This window comes from Ornithorhynchus anatinus, chromosome 7 (assembly GCF_004115215.2).
Source record: "Ornithorhynchus anatinus isolate Pmale09 chromosome 7, mOrnAna1.pri.v4, whole genome shotgun sequence".
Taxonomy (NCBI): Eukaryota; Metazoa; Chordata; class Mammalia; order Monotremata; family Ornithorhynchidae; genus Ornithorhynchus; species Ornithorhynchus anatinus.
Genome location: NC_041734.1, coordinates 69219097 through 69240721, shown reverse-complemented (window position 1 = coordinate 69240721; position 21625 = coordinate 69219097). Strand labels below are relative to the sequence as shown.

At 56.4% G+C, this 21625-nt stretch overlaps 1 protein-coding gene across 2 annotated transcripts in view; it reads right to left on the bottom strand.

Moving 5' to 3' along the window:
• Positions 1-334: 334 nt before the first annotated feature.
• The window catches only part of CPNE5 (copine 5), a 56983-nt gene continuing 35692 nt past the window's right edge, over positions 335-21625 (bottom strand). For both annotated transcript variants that reach the window (XM_029069733.2, XM_029069734.2), the window contains exons 8-21: positions 20545-20608; positions 18041-18144; positions 16828-16932; positions 12559-12600; positions 11855-11930; positions 10227-10280; positions 9891-9952; positions 9493-9539; positions 8293-8474; positions 6760-6887; positions 5949-6051; positions 4406-4463; positions 3966-4039; positions 335-3613 (exon numbers count right to left, since the gene is read on the bottom strand). In XM_029069733.2, coding sequence (XP_028925566.1) covers positions 3428-3613; positions 3966-4039; positions 4406-4463; positions 5949-6051; positions 6760-6887; positions 8293-8474; positions 9493-9539; positions 9891-9952; positions 10227-10280; positions 11855-11930; positions 12559-12600; positions 16828-16932; positions 18041-18144; positions 20545-20608 — 1285 coding nt within the window. In that variant the 3' untranslated portion in view covers positions 335-3427. The remainder of the gene's footprint in view (positions 3614-3965; positions 4040-4405; positions 4464-5948; positions 6052-6759; positions 6888-8292; positions 8475-9492; positions 9540-9890; positions 9953-10226; positions 10281-11854; positions 11931-12558; positions 12601-16827; positions 16933-18040; positions 18145-20544; positions 20609-21625) is intronic.

Here is a 21625-nt window from a genome sequence, read left to right as displayed (position 1 = left end):
TTTATGTTTCTGCCAAGTGCCAACTATGTGCCAAACACTGTACTAAGTATTAGGGTAGATACAAGGTAGTCAAGTCAGATACAGTCCCAGTTCCACACGGGCCTCACAGTCTAAGGAGGAGAGAGAAACAGGTATTTCATGCCCATTTTACAGATGGGGAAACGAAGGTACGGAGAAGTAAAGTGACTTGCTCAAGGTCACGCAGCAGATGTGTGGTGGAGCCAGGATTAGAACCCAGATTCTCTAACTCCCAAATCCATACTCCTTCCATCAGGCCACACTGCTTCCCGCCTGGCTCACCGCCAAACCCGTGCCAAGAAATGACCGGCTCCTGGCTAGTAAAAGGGCAGGGTTTATTTCAGTTTAAGGCAAATCCAAGACAGAGCAACTCACGTCAGACACTCGGCACAAGACAGGAGCGTGAGATGCCATCATCATGCACATAAAAAACAGGGGGCGGAGGGGGTGCCTGGTTCAGGCCGGCTGCCTCAGGCGATGGCACCGGGGTCTGGGGCGCGGAGTCGGCCCCGGCAGGGGGGCTCGGTCCGTCTCCCCTCGGTGCCCCTCGGCCACATGCGACGGGACAGAACTGGCATGCATCACCCAATATCTATAGGGCTGGCCGCCCCAGTGGGCTCACAGACGGTGAGTCGGGGCACGGGCTCACGCTACTTCTGGGGGTGGGGGCCGAGCCAGGCCTGAGCAGCTCTGGCCTATGACTTCTGAGAGCTGGAGCGACCTGGCCCAAGGCGATCTCAGCCCCTCCTTGAGCAGGATGAGCAGCTCGCCTGGGGCCGGATCCCTCCCCAGCCCCAGACGTGGGTGAAGGCCTCCTGGACAGCCCCGGCCCCGGAGCCCAGGTGGTGCGCTCCAGGTGTGGGAGCCACGGGAAGACTTGCTCCAGGTCTGACGTCCTACCCGTCTGGGGTCAGCTCTCCCCAGAACCACTGTCCCGGCAGCTATGCCCCCGGGGCCGGGCACGCTCTCCAACGCCGGCCAAGTCTCCAGGCTGGGGATGCTCCGTAGCTACCTCACCCCAGGGCAGGGCACCTTCCCCAGCGGCTTCGCCCCAAGGAAAGGCACTCTCCTCAGCAAACTTGCCCCTGGCAAGGTACCCTCCCCAGCAGCCAGCCCTCAGGCTGGGCATTCTCCCCAAGCAGCCTTTGCCCTGGGGCCAGGCACCCTCCCCAGTAGCTTTACCCCCAGGAAAGGGCATTCTCCTTAGCAAACTTGCCCCTGGGCAGGGCACCCTTCCCAGCAGCCTCACCCTCAGGCATGGCACTCTCCTCAGCAACCCTGCCCCTCGGGGAAGGGCACCCTCCCCAGCAGGTAGCCCTGGGGCAGGGCACTCTCCCCAGCAGCCTCACCCCGGGACCGGGCACCATCCCTAGCAGCCAGCTTCTGGTCAGGGCATCCTCCCCAGCAGCTTCACCCTCAGGCCAAACAGTTCCTCAGCAGCCACGTCCAGACCCAAGTCCAAGCCCCCGCTCAGACCCGGAGGATTTCCCACAGGAGCCGAGGCCCGGGGGGAAGCCGAACGAGGGAGTGGCCTTTCCCAGGAAAGGCCATCTGGGGACCTCTGGCCATGGCCGCCGTGGCCTCCCCCTTTTCCCTGCTCTTTCCCACCTCGTGGCTCAGCTCCTATTTCCACAGGTAACCCAGCCTTGCCCAGGCCCACCTGGACCTTGGGACCAGATATACCCTGAAAGGGTCCTGAGCTGGTCATAGCGAGTCATGTTGGGCAGCCCTTGTCCTGGGCTGGTGAGTGAAGGTCGTGGTGGAGCGGGGATTTCTTTGTTATCGTAATTCCTGCCTTGGAAGTTATATAAGTTTAGAACCTAGGTCATTTCCACTGATAATCTTCAACGGCCTCTCCCCTCTACCTCAACCCGCCTTCCTTGCTTCCTACCAACCCCCTCCTCAGAGCAACAGAGACCGCAGCTCAGCTGAGGGCAGGGAGGTTGAGAGCTCCTTATCTACTCTTCTGGGGCCTCTTCCAAGCCCGAGGCGCCCCTGACCCCTAACTAACTAAATTGTCAGAACTGCAGAACCCTACCCATCTCTGCTCCTCCCACCTCCACTGGGGAGCTTTGGGCCAATCCCACTTCAGGATTGGCAGCGGGTGCCCCTGCATTCCCAGGGCCTCTTGAGGAGGTGAGGCTGAGCCCAGAACTGGACCTGAGCCATCCTGCCCCATCGGAAGAAGGGAGAGAGAGCCTGGGTGGTTGGGGGTACACCTGAATGGTTGGGGCTGCCCCTGCAGTCGAACCTCCTCCCTGCCTCCAGGGCAGAGTAACGTCAAAGCAGCCCCAAGACCCACCTGGAGGGACGAAGCCCCCGGACTGAGTGACCGTGGAAAGATGAGATACAGGCCAGGGCCGACACTGCCCACAGTTACCGCCCTTTCCAGAGCAGGGGTCTCTGGGTACGAGGGAGTGCTGTTGGTGGGGTGGGGAGGCCTGTGGTTGTGTGGGTGTGTGAATGTCGGGGGGTGCCTGTGTGTGTCTCGAGCGTTCAGGAGCCGTGAGTGTTGGGTGAATGCTCGTGTCTACGTGGGTGGGGAGGTGGCTATCTGTAGAGCCTGTGCGTGTTGTGTATACGGGCGCACACATGTGCCTGAGAAGCTGGGTGTCTCCGTTGGATGGATCGCATGTGTGACTGAGGGCGTGGGAGGCTGTGTGTGCACATATGTGTCTGCAAATAACTGTAGGTGTAAGTGCATCAGCGTGTCCGGGTGAGGAAGTGGTGTGTGAATATCTGTGTGTCTAAGGGGGAGGCCGTGTGTGTGAGTGATTGTTTGTTAGTTAGCCATGTGGGATAGGGGTGGGGTCAAGCCTGTGTTATTAGGGTCCAAAGAAAGGATCTGGGGCAGGGTCCCCCAAGGTCTCGCCAGATCCTTATGTTTCCCTTAACCTTCTCCCTGTTGGATGCCTATAACTTGGACATGCTCCATGCTGGCCTCTCCCCTCCTGCCCCAGGATCTGCCCTCTGGCCTGGCAGCTGGGCAGCCTGGGAGACTGTGGCATCAGGAGAGGGCCCAGCCAGAGACCCTCCCGGCCCTCTGGCACCTCCCATCTCAGCAGAAGCTGATCCCCTCTCCCTCACCTCCTCCCACCCTCCCTCTTCCCCTCCCTCTGTCCCCCAGACTGCCTCAGGTGCAGAGCTGCAGATCCCAGTGTCCTCAGCCTCCAGTCTCACCCCTGTGCCCTCCTGACCAGGCTCAGTCCCTGGCTCTTCTTCCTCCTCTTGCTCTTGGGGACATTTTCTCAGTCTAATCCTCCCCCAGTTGCCCCAGGCTCTTTAGTAATCCAGCCCTGGGGTCCTGCTACCCCTGGGGCCCTGGGCTGCGGAGAGGGTGGGTTGATGGGTCCCTGGAGCCTGGATTCCCTGCCCCCATCCCCAACACCCCAGGCCCAGGGCTCAGGGCTCAGATCTGCGTGTGCAGGGGAGGCGGTTGTGGGGGGCCCGGGGAGGCGGGACCCGGCCGGATCCCCCGCCCCTTCATGTAGGAGATGAGCTGGTCGGGGATCTCCGCCAGGACGTCCTTGGCCAGCCGCGCCATGCTCAGCACGTGGTTGCCCGTGCGGTCGATGTAGTCCCGGAAGGGCACGAACTGGAGTTCGGGAGGAGGGGAGAGGGATCAGAGGGATAGGGGAGAAAGACGGGAGCGGGGGAGACCCTGAGGGTGGGATGGAGGAGGGGTGAGGTACCCCAGGGGAGGATGCAGAGCCGGCTTTCCACCACACAACCTAGGGGAAAAGCCCTGCACTGGGCTCCCAAGGCAGCAGCTGGAACTGGATGGATTTGGCTGCTGTGTCGGCTCCACCTCAGCTCCCCCTCAGCTCCCGTGCTTCCCCATCCCTTCTTCCTCCCCAACTGGGCTGTTCCACATGCTTCTCCCCAATCTCTGCTCCCTACTAGTCCCCTCCCTGCTGGGGGATGGGGCAGAGGCAAGGGAGGCTCACCTGGACGATGTCCCGCTCTGCCAGCTTCCCCCGGGAGGAGATCCGGATATCATCGCCGTCCAGCTCCACCATGGCTGTGCAGGACAGACTGTGAGCTGGGGAGACCGAGCTGGGCCGGGGGAGACTGTGAGCCGGGGAGACCGAGCTGGGTGGGGGGAAACTGGGAGCTCGGGGGAAGACCAGGACCCGGAGAGAGACTGGGAGCTGGGCAGAGATAGGGACCTGGGGGTAGACTCGGAAGCTGGGGAGACTGTCATCACTGGGGAGCGGGGGTGGTCTTTCCCTGTCCTCGTGCTGCCCATCTCCTTTGTCTCCTCTCCCTTCTCCTACCCCTGATGTTTGGTCACCAATCAGGCCCTGAGCCCCCACTCAAGTGGGGACTACCGGGGGCAGGTAGGGGAGGAGCAGGAGGGCATGGGAGAATCTGGTGGGTGTCTTACCATCAAATTCAGCCTGCCCCACCCCCACGATAATGATGGACATGGGGAGCTTGGCGGCCTGAGGAGGAGCCGGGATTGGGGCCGCAGGGAGGGTGGCGAGGGAAAAGAAGCCAGGATGGGACAGGCAAGGTAAGAGAGGGGTTGAGGGAAAAGAGACAGAGGGACAGACAGAGAGAAAGAGAGAGCGTGTGTGAAAAGAGACTCAGAAGGAGGCTGGGTCATTGACAAAGCAAGGGGATGTTTGTGCTGGAATTTGAAAAGCTGAGGCCGCGTCAGCCCCTCGCTCCTGGCACTGTGGCCTCCTTTTTGCCCCTTCCCTAGGGTTCTCCCCTCCTCCCCCCGGCCCGACTCCAAGGATGAGAGGGGCGAAGGGAGGGAAACACGAGATTGATTGCCCAGGAAGCTGTGCTGTAGAGTTTGGACAGATCCCCAGACAAACAGTCTACAGTGAGTCCCTGGAGGAAAAGTTAGGGGAAGCAGTGTGTCCTAAGAGAAAGAGCATGGGCCTGGGAGTCAGAGGATCTGGTTCTAATCCCGGCTCTGCCAGTTGCTTGCTGGGTGACCTTAGGCCAGTCACTTGACTTCTCTGAGCCTCAGTTTCCCCAAATATAAAATGGGGATTCAGTGCCAGTCTCCCCCCTAATTATACCCCATTTAGGACAGGGTCTGTGTCCGACCTGATTAACTTGTATCTAGCCCAGTGCTTAGAACGGTACTTGACAAGGAGTAAGCACTTTACAAATATAATAATGATATTAATACTATTATTATCGATAATATTCAATTATCAAAAATAATAATAAAGATGGAAAAATTGGCTATGTGAGATGGAAAAATTGGGGATATGAGATGGTCTCCCTGATCCCCTGGTTCTCCAAGCGTCTCTCCCACCTCTGCCGGCAGAGACAGAACACTGGGCTGGATAGACTTGGGTATCGGATCTGATCTGCTTATGTCTACGGATCAGATCACGCTTGGGTATCAGAAGAGAGATACCCCCTGGGCAGGCCGGAGGAGGAGGGGTTGTCGGCCTCACATCTTCCCATCCCTCCCACCCTCCCAGAATCAGCCTCACCCTCTGGAGAGAGCAATTCAATCAATCAATCAAATCAATGGTATTTATTGAGCACTTACTGTGTGCAGAGCACTGTACTAAGTGCTTGGGAAAGTACAGTAAAATAGAATTGGGTGACGTGATCCCTGCCCACAGGATGAGCACCCCTCAGACTGGACTGTCCTGGATGCAGGGGGATGGATAGGATGACCTCCGTGGACCCCACCAGGCCGGGGAACACCACAATTCTACTTTGTGGGCAGAACTGGTGACACGAGGTAGTCTAGGGCGCAGACCGGGAACATCTGCTGCTGTATCCCAAGCCTCCCAACCTCATATGGTCTTGGCCCTACTCCCATCTCGGTTCCCACCCCCGCCCCTGCCTTCGGCTTCTCCCTAACCCTCTCCCCATCCTCATTTGGTCCCTCCCCGCTGCTCCTTCAACCCGACTCCACGTCCCAGCCTCCCCCAGCCCCCGACCCTGCTCACGTTGACGATGGCCTCCTTGGTCTGGGCCATGTCAGAGATGACCCCGTCGGTGATGATGAGCAGCACGTAGTACTGGGAGCCGTCCTGCACGGCCGCGGCATACCTGCGGAGGGGAGGCCTCTTGCCGAGCCCGTCGGGAGGGCACCCGAGCCCCGCTGACGCCCGGCTCCCCCCCGGCCAGTTGTGGGGGCCACAAAGAGGGCTCACCCCGGGGCTACATAATCTGCCCCTCCCAGAGAGATCTGGAAGTCCCCAGCAGGACGGCCCGAACCCTGACCGGCTGAGTCGTGGCTTGCTCCTCAGTCACCTCCCTCCCGGTGTAGGGACGATGAGCCCAGAGGCCTGGAAGCTGAGTTCTGACTGAGGATCAGCCCCTACCCCAGAATGTGGGCCAGGGGAAGGCAGGGGAGGTGCGGAGTGGCCAAGAGGAGGCTGGGAAGATGAGGGGCAGGGATCATTCATTCCCGAGGTCACAGTGAGGCCCGTGTCCGGAAATGGGGTGGAGATAAGAGGAGCGAGGAAGGAAGATTGGCGGGGGCCACAGAGACCAATGACCCATAGGATTATCGACTCCCCAAGGAATAAGGATAGGAGGGCCTTGGTCATGGATGAGAGCGGAGAGATGAACATACCAGAGGTGGTAGAACTGGGCTTGAGGTTTCTCCAGGGATGAGGGTCTGGGCTAGCCACCCCGTAACGGGGAGACCGAGGTTTTGGGTGTCCCACCAGAGTGGCGGTCCCCACACCACCATCCCCAGCTCCTCCCAAGGGCAGTGACCAGAATATCCCAAGGTGTCGGGCGACGGCTCACCGGGCCACGTGGCTGACCACAGGGGCGAAGTTTGTGGGGCCGTAGAGCTGGACGGTGCGCAGGCTGCGGTGATAGGCCTCCAGGATGCCCTCGATTCCATTGCACGATGGGTTCTCTGCATCCCCATTCTGGAAGGGAGTGGGCAGGGTGAACACAGAACCCTTCTTCACCAGGCCGTGGGGCCCCCGACGGAGCTTGGAGGTGGCGAGACCAAAATAAACAAGAAACACTTCTTTCCCTAACAGGTGGTAAGCATGTGGAATTTGCTCCCCCAGGAACCAAAGATAGCAGTAGGTTTGAGGGATTTGGATAAATTCCCGGACGAGCTAGCCATAATGTGTTTGTTACCAGAGGGATGTTACATAGAACATGCAGAACCAAAAGGATGGGTGTCCAGAGAAGCAGTGTGGCTTAGTGGAAAGAGCCAGGGCTTGGGAGGTAGAGGTCGTGGGTTCTAATCCTGGTTCCGCCACTTATCAGCTGTGTGACTTGGGCAAGTCACAACTTCTCTGTGCTTCAGTTACCTCATCTGTAAAATGAGGATTAAGACTGTGAGCCCCACATGGGACAACCTGATGACCTTGTATCTACCCCAGAGCTTAGAACAGTGCTTGGCACATAGTAAGCGCTTAAAAAATACCATCCTCATCATCAGAAGACAACCAGTTCCTGGTTCCTCCAAGCCTGGATCATTGGTGCCACTGCTGGACACAGAATCTTGAACTGGACAGACTCTCCACCTCTCTCAAAATGGTCCTGAAGATGGTTTTATGGAAGAGGAAGAAAGCTCAGAAAGGGGGCAAATTGGGGTGGGCATGAGGAGACGGGAGCATATTTCTGGGCAAACCAGAGTGGAGCTGATGTTCTAACTGGATCTAGAGTCAACTCAGTCTCCCTGTGGTCTCTCTGGTCCAGCCTTGCATTCCAAGGATAGATAGACCCCGCCCTGGCATCTGAGGACAAGACCCGAATGGCCATTTCTCTTTCTTTCTTTCTTTCTTTCTTTCTTTCTTTCTTTCTTTCTTTCTTTCTTTCTTTCTTTCTTTCTTTCTTTCTTTCTTTCTTTCTTTCTTTTTCTTTCTTTCTTCCTTCCTTCCTTTCTTTCTTCCTTTCTTTCTTCCTTTCTTTCTCTTCCTTTCTTTCACTCTCTCTTTTCTCATTCTTTCTCTTTTTCTTTCTTCCTTTCTTTCACTTTCTTTCTCTCTCTCTCTCCCTCTTTCTCTTTCTTTTTCTCTTTTTCTCTTTCTCTCTTCCTTTCTTACTCTCTCTTTCTCTCCTCCCTCTTTCTCTCATTCTTTCTCTCTTTCTCTCCTTCCTGCAAATCAGCCTGGTCACTGGGACCCTCTCAACCTCCCCTCAGCCCCCACCCAACCCTTCCACTCCTCCACCCTCCTTCCATCATCCTCCTACCACCCTTTGCTTCTTCCTCTTCTGCTCCTTCTGTCTACCTCTTGCCCTTCCCAGCTCCACCAGCCATCTCTTCTCCCAGGGAGATCTGCTGAGAGGCTGGGGATCCAGGCGGCGAATACTCACCAGGGGGAATTCATGGGACACTTTGCCATCTGGGGGAATCTTGGCCCCGAAGCCCAGTGCAGGGAACATCTTGTCACTGTCATAGTCCTGGATGATCTCACCCACGGCCTTGAGGGCCATGGCATAGGCGTTGAGCTGGTACGGATTCATGTAGTGCAGGGAGGTAGACTGCGAAGGATTCCCTGGTTGGGAAGAGATCAGGAGTCACTCTCTGTCCCTTTCCATCTCATCCCCAAGATGATCAGAGCAAGGGGACCCAGGTTCTGGAGCAGGGAGGGTCCTCAAGAGGTCATTTACTCCACACACACCCCCCCCCCCGCCTTCAGATGAAGCTCTAAATCATCCAGGTCAGCTGAAAATCCACCCTACTTCTAATGATGCTCAAGGATGCCCATTTCTCTCGGTTCATTCATTCAACCGTAGTTACTAAATGCTGTGTGCAGGGGATTGTATTAAGCAGTTCGGAGAGTACAATGGAACAATAAACAGACACATTCCCTTCCCACAACAAACTTACAGTCTAGAGGCGGGGAGACAGACATCAATACAAATGTGGGGCTGGGAGGTGGAAGAACAGCAAAGGGAGTGAGTCAGAGAGACACAGAAGGGACTGGGAGAAGACGAAAAGGTGGCCTGGTCTGGGAAGGCCTCTTGGAGATGCGCCTTCAATAAGGCTTTGAAGTGGGGGAGAGTCACTGTCTGTCGGATTTGAGGAGGGAGGGTGTTCCGGGCCAGAGACGGGACATGGGCGAGGGACCGGTGGCGAGATAAGTGAGATCGAGGCACAGTGAGAAAGTTAGCACTAGAGGAACGAAGTGTGTGGGTTGGGTTGTAGAAGGAGAATAGTGAGGTAAGGTAGGAGGAGGCGAGGTGGTGGAGTGCTTTAAAGCCAATGGTGAGGAGTTTTTTTTTATGTTGAGGTGGGTGGGCAACCACTGGAGTTTTTTGAGGAGCAGGGTGACATGTCCTGAATGATTCTGTAGAAAAATGATCCAGTCTGGACCGCTGGAACATGCCCAAGACAGGAAGCTACATTCAGCCTTCCAGACCCACCAGATGCCCTCGTTAGAGCTCAGGCTCTGGAAAGGGAGCAGAGCCCGCCCACCCTACCGACCCCCAGCAGTGGCCATCCCTTTAGCCATCTAAACCCATCCTGTACCCCTGGGGCCTTACCCTCTAGGTTCCCTCCCCAGTACTCACCGTTGGAGGCCGTGAAATCAATGGCCACTGTAAAGTTGATCTGGGTCCTTGAAGAGACGGAACAGTGCATGGGGTGAAGAGTCCTCTCTGACAGTCCCCCTCCTCTCCCCATCCCTAGCGGAGCCTGGCTTCAGCCCCGGGGGATGCCTGGCTTCCTCCGCTGAAACAAAGGGCTCCCAGCAGCCTCTGCTGCAAGAAGTCACTCAATCTTGAGTCTCTGCGAATAGGGGGACAAGAGACCCAGCCACATGGCAGATACTCCAGACTCCCGCACCACGGGCAGCAGCAACCCATCCTCCTTGGCCTTGGGCCAGGGATGAAAACCATGGCAATTCACTCCCCCGCGACCCAGTGGGGATCCTCCCCCTTTTGCCTCCCTACCACCTCCACCGTCTCACCCTCCTTTGATGTAGTCCAGGAAGGTGCTTTCAGACTCCACCGAGAAGGAAAGCAGTGTCACCTCAGGAACAAAAGAGAGACTGAAAATTACATTCTGCCCGTCTGGCCCAGCTAGCCCAGCCCTGGCCTTGCCCACGCTTTCATCCATAGGCAAGTCCCTAGGCCCTATTTAGCTAGCCCAAGGCTGCCAGCCCCCGGGCCTGCTGGGGTCTGACCCGAAGGAGAGGAGGGGCAAGGAGAGTGGTGAGGAGAGGGGTGGGTGAGACCCTGTTCAGCAATAAGCCTGCCCTCTTGGGGCCGGCCAGTCCCAGAAGCAGCTGCCCCCGACTACTTACTGTGCCAGAGTTGGCGTACTTCTTTTTCTTCATTTTCTTTTTCGGGTTAACCACCTGCAGGGAGGCCGAGGGGAAGAGGGAGGAAGAGGTCACAACATTCAGGTCTGTGGCCAGCAGCCCAGCCAGAGGAAATTGAGAGGTAGGGTAGGGGAAGGAATGATTGGCAGAGAGGAGGGATGGCTTCTGCCTCCTGATGTCACTTCAGGGTCTCTGTCCCTTCCCTCAGGCTGGGGTCCCTCTGTGGGAGACCAGCCCAAACAGGGAGTTGGGGGACGACTTGTCCGGCCCACCCATTCCAAAAGAGTATGAGGGAATCAGCTCCCCAATTGCGCACACGTACACGCACGTATAGACACATGCCTATATCCACAGCCATAAGGATACCCTAGTAGACACAAGACACTCCCCATGGAGACACCCCCAGACCCAGCCACCCATCACAGGCAGAGGAGTCGCTCTTTGGGGATGGTTCTAAGGCAGCACCCATTAAGATGGCGCTTTGCCACAGTCTGGCGGGCAGGAATCTGTCAGCCTCGATGGCTGATGCCCCTTCCAGGCTGGAGATGGGCAACTTTTTTTATGGTTTGTTAAGCGCTTACTATGTGCAAGGCACTCTTCTAAACACTGGAGTAGATACAAGCTAATCAATTTAGACACAGTACGTGCCCGAGTGGGACTCACAGCCTAAACCCCCATTTTACAGATGAGGTAACTGAGGCTCAGAGAAGTTAAATGATTTGCTCAAAGTCACATAGTGGACAAGTGGAGGATCTGGGATTAGAACCCAGATCCTTCTGATTCCCAGACCCATACTCTATCCACTAGGCCACGCTGCTTCCCAACATTTCACCTGCTCTTGATGGGAATTCCCTGCACAGCCAAGCAGCCTCAGGTCGTTCTCGCCACCGTGTGGCTTTGGCAGTGGTTCTGTCAGTGACCAGTACGGACAGTCTCCTCTGGTCCGCCCCCCCCGACCCCCAGTCCCATTATACTGACCCTTTGGGGCCATAACCTGAAGAGAGTGAGTTCTGCCAGGGCTGGGCCGCTTGGCTGCACCGGCCAGGAAGAGAAGATTGCTGGGGAGTCCACTCCTCCCAACCCCCTTCTCTTCTTTTCCTCTTTTTTCTCCTCCACTCTGGCTTCTCCCAACTTTTTCTTGCTCTTTTTTCTTTCTGCACTTCCCCTCAGCCTTCTTCACTTCACAGCCCTGGTGTAGTTCATGCTTTGTTATCACCCAATCATTTCATTTTTTACCCATCCCTCAACCACTCTAGAAGCCACCCCGGGAGGAGATCGCCACCCATCTCATCTCCGGTCACAGGAAACCTGGTCACGTTAACTCAACTCCCCACCCAGAGATGTGAACTCAGTCACACACCCACACCCAAACACCAGCTGACCCCAAGTACCCAGATCCACAATGACCCAAACCTTATATTTTCCCCAATATGCTGTTCCCAGCTCTCCTCTTCCCTCTATATGTGGAGAGATCTGGGGTCATTCATTCACTAGTATTTATTGAGCACTTACAATGTGCAGAGCACTGTACTAAGCACTTGGAAAGTACAATTCGGCAACAGATAGAGACAATCCCTGCCCAGTGACGGGCTCACAGGGCAGACCCTCACCTCATAGACGTTGAACTGGCTCTGGCCCCGGGCCAGCTCCCGGTAGCTGGTGGTGAACTCCCCAATGAAGTCGTGGCTGGAGGAGAAGGTGGGATGGTGAGACAAATGGAACTTCCAGCATCCCTCTCCCTGCCCTCCCATTCCTTGGCCTCCTCCATTCCCTCTCCCTCCTGGAGCCCCCTGGACAAGTCTGTCCTCCCCCTCTGGCACAGAGGTCAGCATAGAGTCATGAGACGGCAGATGGGCCGGGAGCAGGAACCTCGATGCCAGATCCAGACAGCAGAACCCAAGAACACTGGCCAAATAAGCCAGGAAGCCATAAAGGAAGGGGTCAGGGAGAGGCTGGGCCCTCGGCCATGGGCCAGTCTGCCACCCTCCTCCCGGGCTTCAAAGGCAGCCCCTCTGTGACCCAGATGGTGGGCCGGAGATGGGACACTGTCCACCCTTCTCTGGCAGATAGAGGACTCTCACCCTTCAGAGTCTCATATGGCCATTTCTCTCCCCTTTGATGCACCTGCCCCTACTACGCCCAGGAATGTCTCCTCATTGACTCAGAAATGAAAACTTGAGAGGAAATGGGGGTGAATGGGAGATGGGGACCAAAGCACCCTGAGGGTGTTTTGGGGAGCAAGGAAATAGGGATTTTCTTTCCCTCAAAGTTCCCCCTGCCAGATGCTCTTCTGCATCCCCAGAGTTCCCCTTACCTGCCATCCCGGTCCCAGTCATACACCTCCACCTTGATGGTCCTAGAAAGCCAAGAGTCACATGGGGCCTGGGCATGGCCCCTGGATGGACCCAGTATGGGTCTCCTGGGCCCCTCCCTCCATCCTCATCTGGGCTGGACAACTCCCAGGGGACCCTGGCAAACGCCTTGCAGGCTACAACCTTCTAGGCTAGGAAAGCTAGGTCAGGGTAGACCAACCCTTCTCACATATTTGGCAAAGGGGAAACCCCGGGTTTTGTTACTGTGGAGAGATGGGACTGTGGGTAGCGTATGGAGGGTCAGAGGGCTGGGAGGAGAGGAGGGAGAGGGGGATCAGATGTGGAAAAATGGGAAAACCCCAGCTTGAGATTTACTGAGACAGAGATGGATCCGGGAAGGGCATGGTGGGGACTGAGCGGGGATCAGATGATTCCCCAGGCAATCCCAGGGCTGGACTCTAGGACTCCCTAGTCACTAGGATTCCCCCTGCCCTCCCTGCTGCCCCCCTGGGCCCTCAGATCTTTCTTTGATGGGTGGCTCCTCATTAAGTCCAAACAAATTATTAAAACGAGCTGCTAATTATCATTACATTTTAGCACTGTGGCTTTAATTAGTTTGTTTTGACTTCTGTGTGGGGCGCTGTGCTTTTAGAGATGACATATTTTTAGCTGGGGTTTCCATGACAACCGAAAGTGCTGGGATGAGCCAGTTTGAGCATATCGGCCTGCCCCTCGGGGAGATGGGAAGGGCTCCTTGACCCTGGTGGCTTTGGGGATGTTTGCTTTTTCAGGTGTCAGGTCCCATCCTTCCCCGGAGGTCCACAAGGGAGGGGGAGGGGGTGGTGGCTTGCAGGCCGACGGGAGAAGCCCAAGTCCTGCTCTGGGGTGTCCTAAACCGGGATCCTGGGGTGATTTGGGCTTCTGTCCCGACTCTACAGGCCTCCTCAGCAGACAGTGGCCACCTCTGAGAAGCAACGTGGCTCAGTGGAAAGAGCTCGGGAGTCAGAGGTCATGGGTTCTAATCCCGGCTCCGCCACTTGCCAGCTGTGTGGCTTTGGGCAAGTCACTTCGCTTCTCTGTACCTCAGTTACCTCATCTGTAAAATGGGGGTGAAAACTGTGAGCCCCACGCGGGGCAACCTGATCACCTTATATCCCCCAGCGCTTAGAACAGTGCTTTGCACATAGTAAGCCTTAACAAATACCACCATTATCATCATCTCTCCCATGGCACTGGGGAGGAAGGGAGAGAGACCACTTCAGTACCACCACTGTTCCATCTTCCCTGGGTCTCTTGGAAGGCTCTTCCCAGAGCCTGTAATAATGGGGAAGTTCAGGGGCAGAAAAGGTGGCCCCATCTGGGAGGGCTGCACTGTGGGAATGGACAACCTAACTGTGTCATCGTGACGGGGATGCCGACAACTCTCATGGACCCAGCCGGGTCTCAACGCATGGTCTGTAACTTCTTCTGACCGAGCATCGGCATCAGTAAACAGCAGGAGCAGGGGTACCCACCGGACCACCGGAACCGATGCCGAATGCCCAGAGGGCTAGTCCCCACGGACACTGGACACGCCATCCAGACCCCAAGAGTTCTCCAGAGAAAACGCCTCCAGTGAGATCCAAGGAGCAAGAACCAGGGGCATGAAGAGGAGGAGGAGGGGATCACGGATGCCCTGGCACCAAGGAAGGGGGAGCCCAGTGTCCCGGTAGCTTGCAAACTCTGAGCCAGTCGGATCGCTCTCCCGGTTGGAAGTCCTGGAGTCTCTTTCCAGCTCTGCCCCAATTCCCAGAGGAGCTTGGTCTCTGCTCTCCGTATGGCTCCAGGGGATGTTCCGCCCCTGCCTCCCCGCTCAGCTCGGCTCCGGGACGGGCCCGAGTTGGAGGTTCCGGACCCATCAAGAACCTTGAGCAGCGGGCACTTCCCTGCTCTCTACTTTTGATGGGGAGAGAGGGGGCATTAGGGGTACAGTGACCTCTCAGGTCCTGGGTCTCCCGTGTTCAAGCAGCAGGTGGCTGGGTGTGCTGGCAAGGTTTGGGTGCGGGTGCACAGTAAAGTATTAGGGGAAGGGGCCGGCCTCACTGGGGGCCTCTCTGGGCCCCCTCTCTTGGGCGAAGGCAGCTGCCCGAGCCTTCCAGTGACCCGATGATTAATGCCGATCAGCCGGCAGGGCCTCTCTACCTCGAGTTTCTATTCCCGGGGGGGCGGGGCGAGGGGCAGGGGGAAGCCCCTGGAGTGGCTTCAGGGGAGGGATCGAGAAGGAGAGGCTGGAGGGAAGCCCGAGGGAGGGAGGCAGAACCGAAAGGAGATGCAATGAGGGGATAGAGAGTGCTGGAAAAAGCCCCGGAAAAAGACCGGAGGGAAACTCCGAGGGGGTCACTGATCCCCAGATGGAGAAGGAGGCTGTGACCCAGAGCTGCGCCTCCATCCCCGCCCCCGCAAACCCAAGCCACTCGGGAAATCTTGGAGCCAGAGGAGGGGCGGCCGGGCACGGGGTGCGAGGGCCCCAGGGGCAGGGGCCATCCCGCCGGGCGGCGGCCCGGCTCCGGCCGGGAAGGTCGCGGGGGAGGAGACGCTCCCCACTGAACCGCCCGGCCCCTCCCCGCGGCGGCCCGGCACCCAACGGGGCCTCCCGGGACGGGGAGGCGGGGGAGGAGGGGAGGCGGGGGAGGGGGAGGAGGGAGAGGGGACGGGGAGGGTGGAGAAGAGGGGAGGGGGAGGATGGAGAAGAGGGGAGGGGGAGGATGGAGAAGAGGGGAGGGGGAGGATGGAGAAGAGGGGAGGGGAGGAGGGAGAGAAGGGGAGGGGGAGGTTGGAGAGAAGGGGAGGGGGAGGATGGGGAGGGGACGGTGAGGGTGGAGAGGAGGGGAAGGATGGAGAAGAGGGGAGGGGGAGGATGGAGAGAAGGAGAGGGGGAGGATGGGGAGGGGAAGGGTGGAGAGAAGGAGAGGGGGAGGATGGGGAGGGTAGGGGGAGGGTGGAGAGAAGGGGACGGGAAGGATGGAGAGAAGAAGAGAGGGCGGATGGAGAGGAGGGAAGGGGGAGAATGGAGAGAAAGGGAGGGGGAGGAAGGAGAGGGGAAGGGGAGAATGGAGGGAAGGGGAGGGGGCTGCTGAAGGGGAGGGAGGGGAACGATGGAGGGGGGAAGATGGAGAGGAGGGAGCAGACGGGGAGGAGAAGGGTCGGATAGAGGGGAGGGGAGGGAATGGATGGAAAGGAGGCAGTAAGGTGCAGTGGATAGAAAACGGCTCTGGGAGTCAGAGGATCACGGGTTCTATTCCCGGCTCCTCCACATGTCTGCTGTGTGACCTTGGGCCTGTCACTTCCCTTCTCTGGACCTCAATTACCTCATCTGTAAAATGGGGATTGAGACTGTGAGCCTCGTGTGGGACGGGGACTGTGTCCCACTCTATTTGCTTGTATCCACCCCAGCGCTTAGTACAGTGCCCGGAACACAGTAAGTGCTTAATAAACGCCATAATTATGATTACTATTATTAAAGGAGGGGAGGGGGCTGACGGAAGGGAAGGGGCGGACGGGGAGGAGGAGCGGGGTTGGATTAAGCCCTCCTTTTCTCTTCTCTCAGTCCTTTCTGTGTAGCTCTGTCTTGCTCCCTCTATTCATCCCCCTTCTCAGCCTCAAAGCACTTATGTCCCTATCTGTCATTTATTTATTTCTATTAATGTCTGTCTCCCCCTCTAGACTGTAAACTCACTGTGGGCAGGGAATATATCTGCTTGCTGTATTGTACTCTCCCAAGTGCTTAGTACGGTGCTGTGCACAGAGTAAGCACTCAATAAATATGATTCAATGAATGAATGGTGGATGGAGGGGGTTGAGGGGGCGGATGGGGGGGAGGGGGCAGATGAGAAGCAGCGTGGCTTAGCGGAAAGAGCACGGGCTTGGGAGACAGAGGACGTGGATTCTAATCCCGGCTCCGCCAATTGTCTGCTGTGTGACCTTGGGCAAGCCACTTTAGTTCTGTAAAATGGGGATTAAAACTGTGAGCCCCCTGTATTACCCTGTGCCAGTACCCTGATTACCCTGTATCTACCCCAGCGCTTAGAACAGTGCTTGGCACATAGTAAGTGTTTAGCAAATACCGTGATTATTATTATTATTATGAAGGGGAGAGGGAGGATAGAGGGGAGGGGAAGGCCGGAGGAGAGGAAGATCGAAAAGGAGGGGAGGGAGAGGAGCAGAGCCCAAGGATCTGGAGCGGTGGGAGCGATGGTCCGGGGGCTAGTGGAGGGGCCGGCGGAGGGGCTCACCGGTCGTAGTCGCCGTTGCAGAGCGCTCTGACGGGGATGGGGAAGGCCTGCCACACGGGATTCAGCGTATTCTTCACCACCTCCGTCTTGTGGCAAATGGTGAACCTGTGGGCCGCAGAGAGAGAGGAATGGAGGGCAATGGGCCCAGCAGGATCCAGCCTTCCACCCAGCAGACCTTTTCAGAAAATCCGCAGGCCCCCAGGCTGCAACAGCCCTCGGGCCAGCGGTTAATGTTTCTGTGAAAATTGCCCAGGGCCAAAAGGAGGGAAGTAGGGCAAAGTGAGGCGATCGATGGAAGCAGCCGGGAGAGGCGAGGAGGATCATCCATCAATCGATGATATCTATTGAGCCTTACTGTGTACAGAGCACTGTACCCACCAGGTGGGAGCTGAGCTGGCTGGTCCAGCGGCTACGGGTGCTAGGATAAAGCCGAAAGAGCCAGGGCAAATGCAAATCCCAGCACAGGGAATCCCAGCCCGGCTGCCTGATCACTCCCCTGAGGACGCCCTGCTGTTACCACTAGGCAGGAAGGGGCACGAGGATATTTGCATGCAATTTGCTTCTGTTTTATAGGCCCAGCTAGACTAAAGCCCCTTCGCTTCCCCTAGTTCATTTCAGCTGCCCACTTTGCAGCAGAGCGGAGTGCCAAAGAGAAATTGGAAAGGCCTCCCAGCAGTCCGGGCCCCAGAGTGCTGCTCCAGGCCTCTCTAACTCTCTGCCCCACCCATCCCCAGAGTCTACAGAGTTCACAGCCTGGTCTCTTGGAAAGAGCACGGCTTAAGAGTTAAGAGTCAGAGGACACGGGTTCTAATCCCGGCTCTGCCGCTTGTCTGCTGTGTGACCTTGGGCAAGCTACTTACTTCTCTCTGCCTCATTTCCCTCATCTGTAAAATGGGGATTAAGACTGTGAGCCCCCTTGGGACAACCTGATTACCTTTGTATCGCCCCCAGGGCTTACAACAGTGCTTGGCACACAGTAAGCGCTTAACAAATACCATCATTATAATATTATTATTATTACTCATAAGCTAGTCATGGGCTCAGGCAAGCCCGTCAAACGGCAGAGACTGTCTCTATCTGTTGCCGACTTGTTTATTCCAAGCGCTCGGTACGGTGCTCTGACCATAGTAAGCGCTCAATAAATACTATTGAATGAATGAATGGAGTGGTGGGGAGGGCCCTAGGGGAAAGAGCTGAAGAGAAAGAAACTCACGTTCCATCCTCGTTGCTGCGGTAAAACACCAGGAAGGGGTCTGATTTGCCGAAGAAATCCTTCTTGTCCAGTTTGTTGGCACAGAACTGCATCGTGGCTACATCCTGTGGGGCAGAGGAGGGGCGTGAGGGAGGCCCAGTTCGGATGGTGCTGGGCAGAATGTCGCCGGGAAGGGAGGGGCAGCTGGAGGCTGGGGAGGGAGGAACCCGAGCATCTGGGACAGCTGCCTCTGTCCCACCTCCAAGGGAGTAGAGCACAGATGGGGAAGCCAGGTGGGCCGCCCCTGGAACGGTGATGAGGCATAACAACCTGGGGTTAAAGTGAGGTGGCATTTGTTTCGTTAAGCACTTAGTTATGTGCCGAGCGCCGTTCTAAGCGCTGGGGTGGTTACAAGATAACCAGGTTGGCCTCAGTCCCTGTCCCATATGGAGCTCACAGTCTAAGAAGGAGGGATAAGAAGTATTTAATCCCCATTTTATCGAAGAGGAAAGTGAGACACAGAGAAGATAAGTTATTTGACTAACGTCACCCAGCAAGCAAGTAGTAGAGTCAGAATTAGAACCCAGGTCCTCTAACTCCCAGGCCTGTGCTCTTTCCACTAGGCTCACTACTTCTTAGGGGTATTTCCTCCTCTGCCCTCTTCACTGGACTCTCTCCAACGGCAGCCTCCACCCTAGCCTCTGTTCACCTTCCGCTAGGTTCTCGAATCTCCAACCCTCCCCTAATTCACCAATGACTTGGCATGGTCATTTGAGATTCCTGAGCTTGAATCTCTGCTTTCTGGTGCCTCTCCAGCATCTCCTCCTCCTCAGCCCTTCAGTTTCATCCTCTAGCCCGGCCAGGAACCCTGATCTACAGATTCCCCGCTGTCCCTGACTGCCTCTGACAGCTCGCCAGGCTTCCCTGAGGCCTGGGGGGACATCTTCCCGATTCTGTCAGCACCCTCCTCTGTATGGGGCTGAGGTCCAGGAGGGAGAGTTTGAGACTGTGGGAGGGGATGGGGAGAGAATTATATACACTTCCTCCCCTCCCACCTCCGCTGCTCGGGGTCTGTCTGCCCTTCAATCTGCCTGCCTGTTGGACTGTCCACCCCCCTCCCCCATCTGTTGCCTGTCCGTTTGGCATCCTGCTTGCCTCTACTAGTAATCGTATTTTTTATGGTATTTGTTGAGTGCTTACTATGTGCCAGACACTGTACTAAGTACTGGGTTGGTGCAAGATAATCAGGTTGGACGCAGTCCTTGTCCCATGTGGTACTCACAGTCTTCCTCTCCATTTGACAGATGAGGTAACTGAGAAGGTAAGTGAAGTGCCCAATATTTCACACCAGACAAGTTGGCAGAGCTGAAATTAGAACTCACGTCCTTCTGACTTCCAGGCCCCGGGCTCTATCCACTAGACCATGTTGCTTCTCTTACATGCTTAAGCACTTACTGTGTAGAGAGCACTGGGAGAGGGAATTTGACACAGTTTCTGGCCCTCAAGAGACTCCAATCTGTCTGCTCACCTGCCTCCCCAGGGCATGATTTCTATATAGGATTTCTGCCCAATGCATGAGGAAACCCAGTTTGGACCTTTCAAACTTGTGGCCCTCTCCCCCGTGTCACAACCCCATCCACTCTGGGCTCCAATCCTCCCAACTGACTTTCCCACACAGGGTAAGTCAGGGGTCCAAGGGGCTGGTGAGCTCTCTTGCCCGGAGCCAGTAGGACGTCTAAGGGGCTGGTGGGCTTTTCCATCCAGGGCTAGTCAGGGGTCTGAGGGGCTGGTGGGGTCTCCACCAGAGGCCAGTTGGAGGTCCAAGGACCTGGTGAGCAGATGGCGTAGTGGACAGGGCGCGGGCCTGGAATCAGGAGGTCATGGGTTTTAATCCTGGCTCTGCCCTTTGTCTGCTTTGTGATCTTGGGCAAGTCACTTCACTTCTCTGGGCCTCAGTTCCCTCACCTGTAAAACGGTGATTGAGACTGTGAGCCCAATGTGGGACAGGTACTGTGTCCAACTTAATCACCTTGTATCTACCCAAGCACTTAGAACAGTGCTTGGCATATAGTTATTCCCCACCTCTAGACTGTGAGCTCATTGTGGACAAGGATTATCACTGTTTATTGTTGTACTGTTCCTTCCCAAGTGCTTAGTACAGTGTTTTGCACATAGTAAGTGCTTAATAAATATGATTGAATGAATGAACGAATAAATGGTGAGCTCTCTGCCCAGGGCCAGTTCATTTATTCATTCAATCCTATTTATTGAGCGCTTAGGGTGTGCAGAGCATGCTACTAAGTGCTTGGGAAGTACAATTCAGCAACAAATAGAGACAATCCCTGCCTACAACAGGCTCACGGTCTAGAAGGGCGGAGACAGATATCAAAACAGGTAAACAGGCATCAGTAGCATCATTGTAAATAAATAGAATTAAAAGGGCCTGGTGGGCTCTCCCATTCAGGACCAGTCAGAGATCCATGGGGTTGGTGGGCTCTCGGCCTGAGTCCACCGGAACCACTCACCCTACAGTTGCCCAGTTCCTCAGCTGACAGGATGATGGTGCCACATTTCTTGCCTGGTATCCCTCTGGAGGAGGAGAAGATAGAGGACAGACACAGACAGACACCAATACCTAGAACCAGCCACAAGTCTGCCCCTGCTCCTGGGCCCTGGCCAGTGCTCTCCGCCCTCCAAGCTAGCCTAGCAGGCTGGCCTCCTTCAGTGGGCTGAGGGGGAAGTGTTTGGCAAGGGAGAGGGTGAGATACTGGGAATCTTATCCCCAAACCCTGGAGCTCCAGGAGGTGTGGGATGATGGGCAGCAGGGGCAGAGACAGCAGTGGGGAAGGAGAAACCACTAGAACGACACAGTGTGGGAACTGGGTAGACTGGGCTGCTTCTGGGCTCTGGCAGGATAAAATATGGAGCTCTCTACTTCCTCCTCCTCCCCCAGTCCAGAAATTGGTAATTTTCCTCCCACGGAAACTGTTGTCCGCCCCAACCCAGCTAAGATGCTGTCTGTCCCCACACCTCGGCTCATCCCATCCTAGCCCGCTCCCTTCAAACTCCACCTTTTTTGATCCCCTATGAAGAAACAAGAAGAGCCTCTCCCTTCCCCCTCTTCCCCCCTCACAATCCCTCCTCCTCCCTGGTTTTCCCACTCAGCCTGGTTTCCTGCCTTCCAGCTCACCTGCTTCCCTCCCCTCCTTTCCTCATTTTTCCCTCAGTCCCCCACACACCTTCTATTCTCTCTCTCTCGCCCTCTCTCTTCCTGTCTCTTGTTTCTATTCAGGGTTATAACCCACTAGCATTCTGCTTAATTACTCACAATGAACTGCAAATTGGATGAAACCCAGTGGGGAGAGCAGAGCAACCTAGGGGTGAACCCTCCACAACTGGGAACATCTGGAATCCCCTCCCACTTCCGCAGGGGAAGCAGCCCCAGTCACTCTAAGGGACAAGATGGGCCCTGGAAAGGACGCCAAGACAGGACGCCAGGACTACGGCAGAGATGGCTGTAGCTAGAAGTTGGAGGAAACTCCAACTCCACATCAGATCTGAGGCGGAGTGGGGAGGGGCAAAGTGGACAGAGGAGGACAGAGGTAA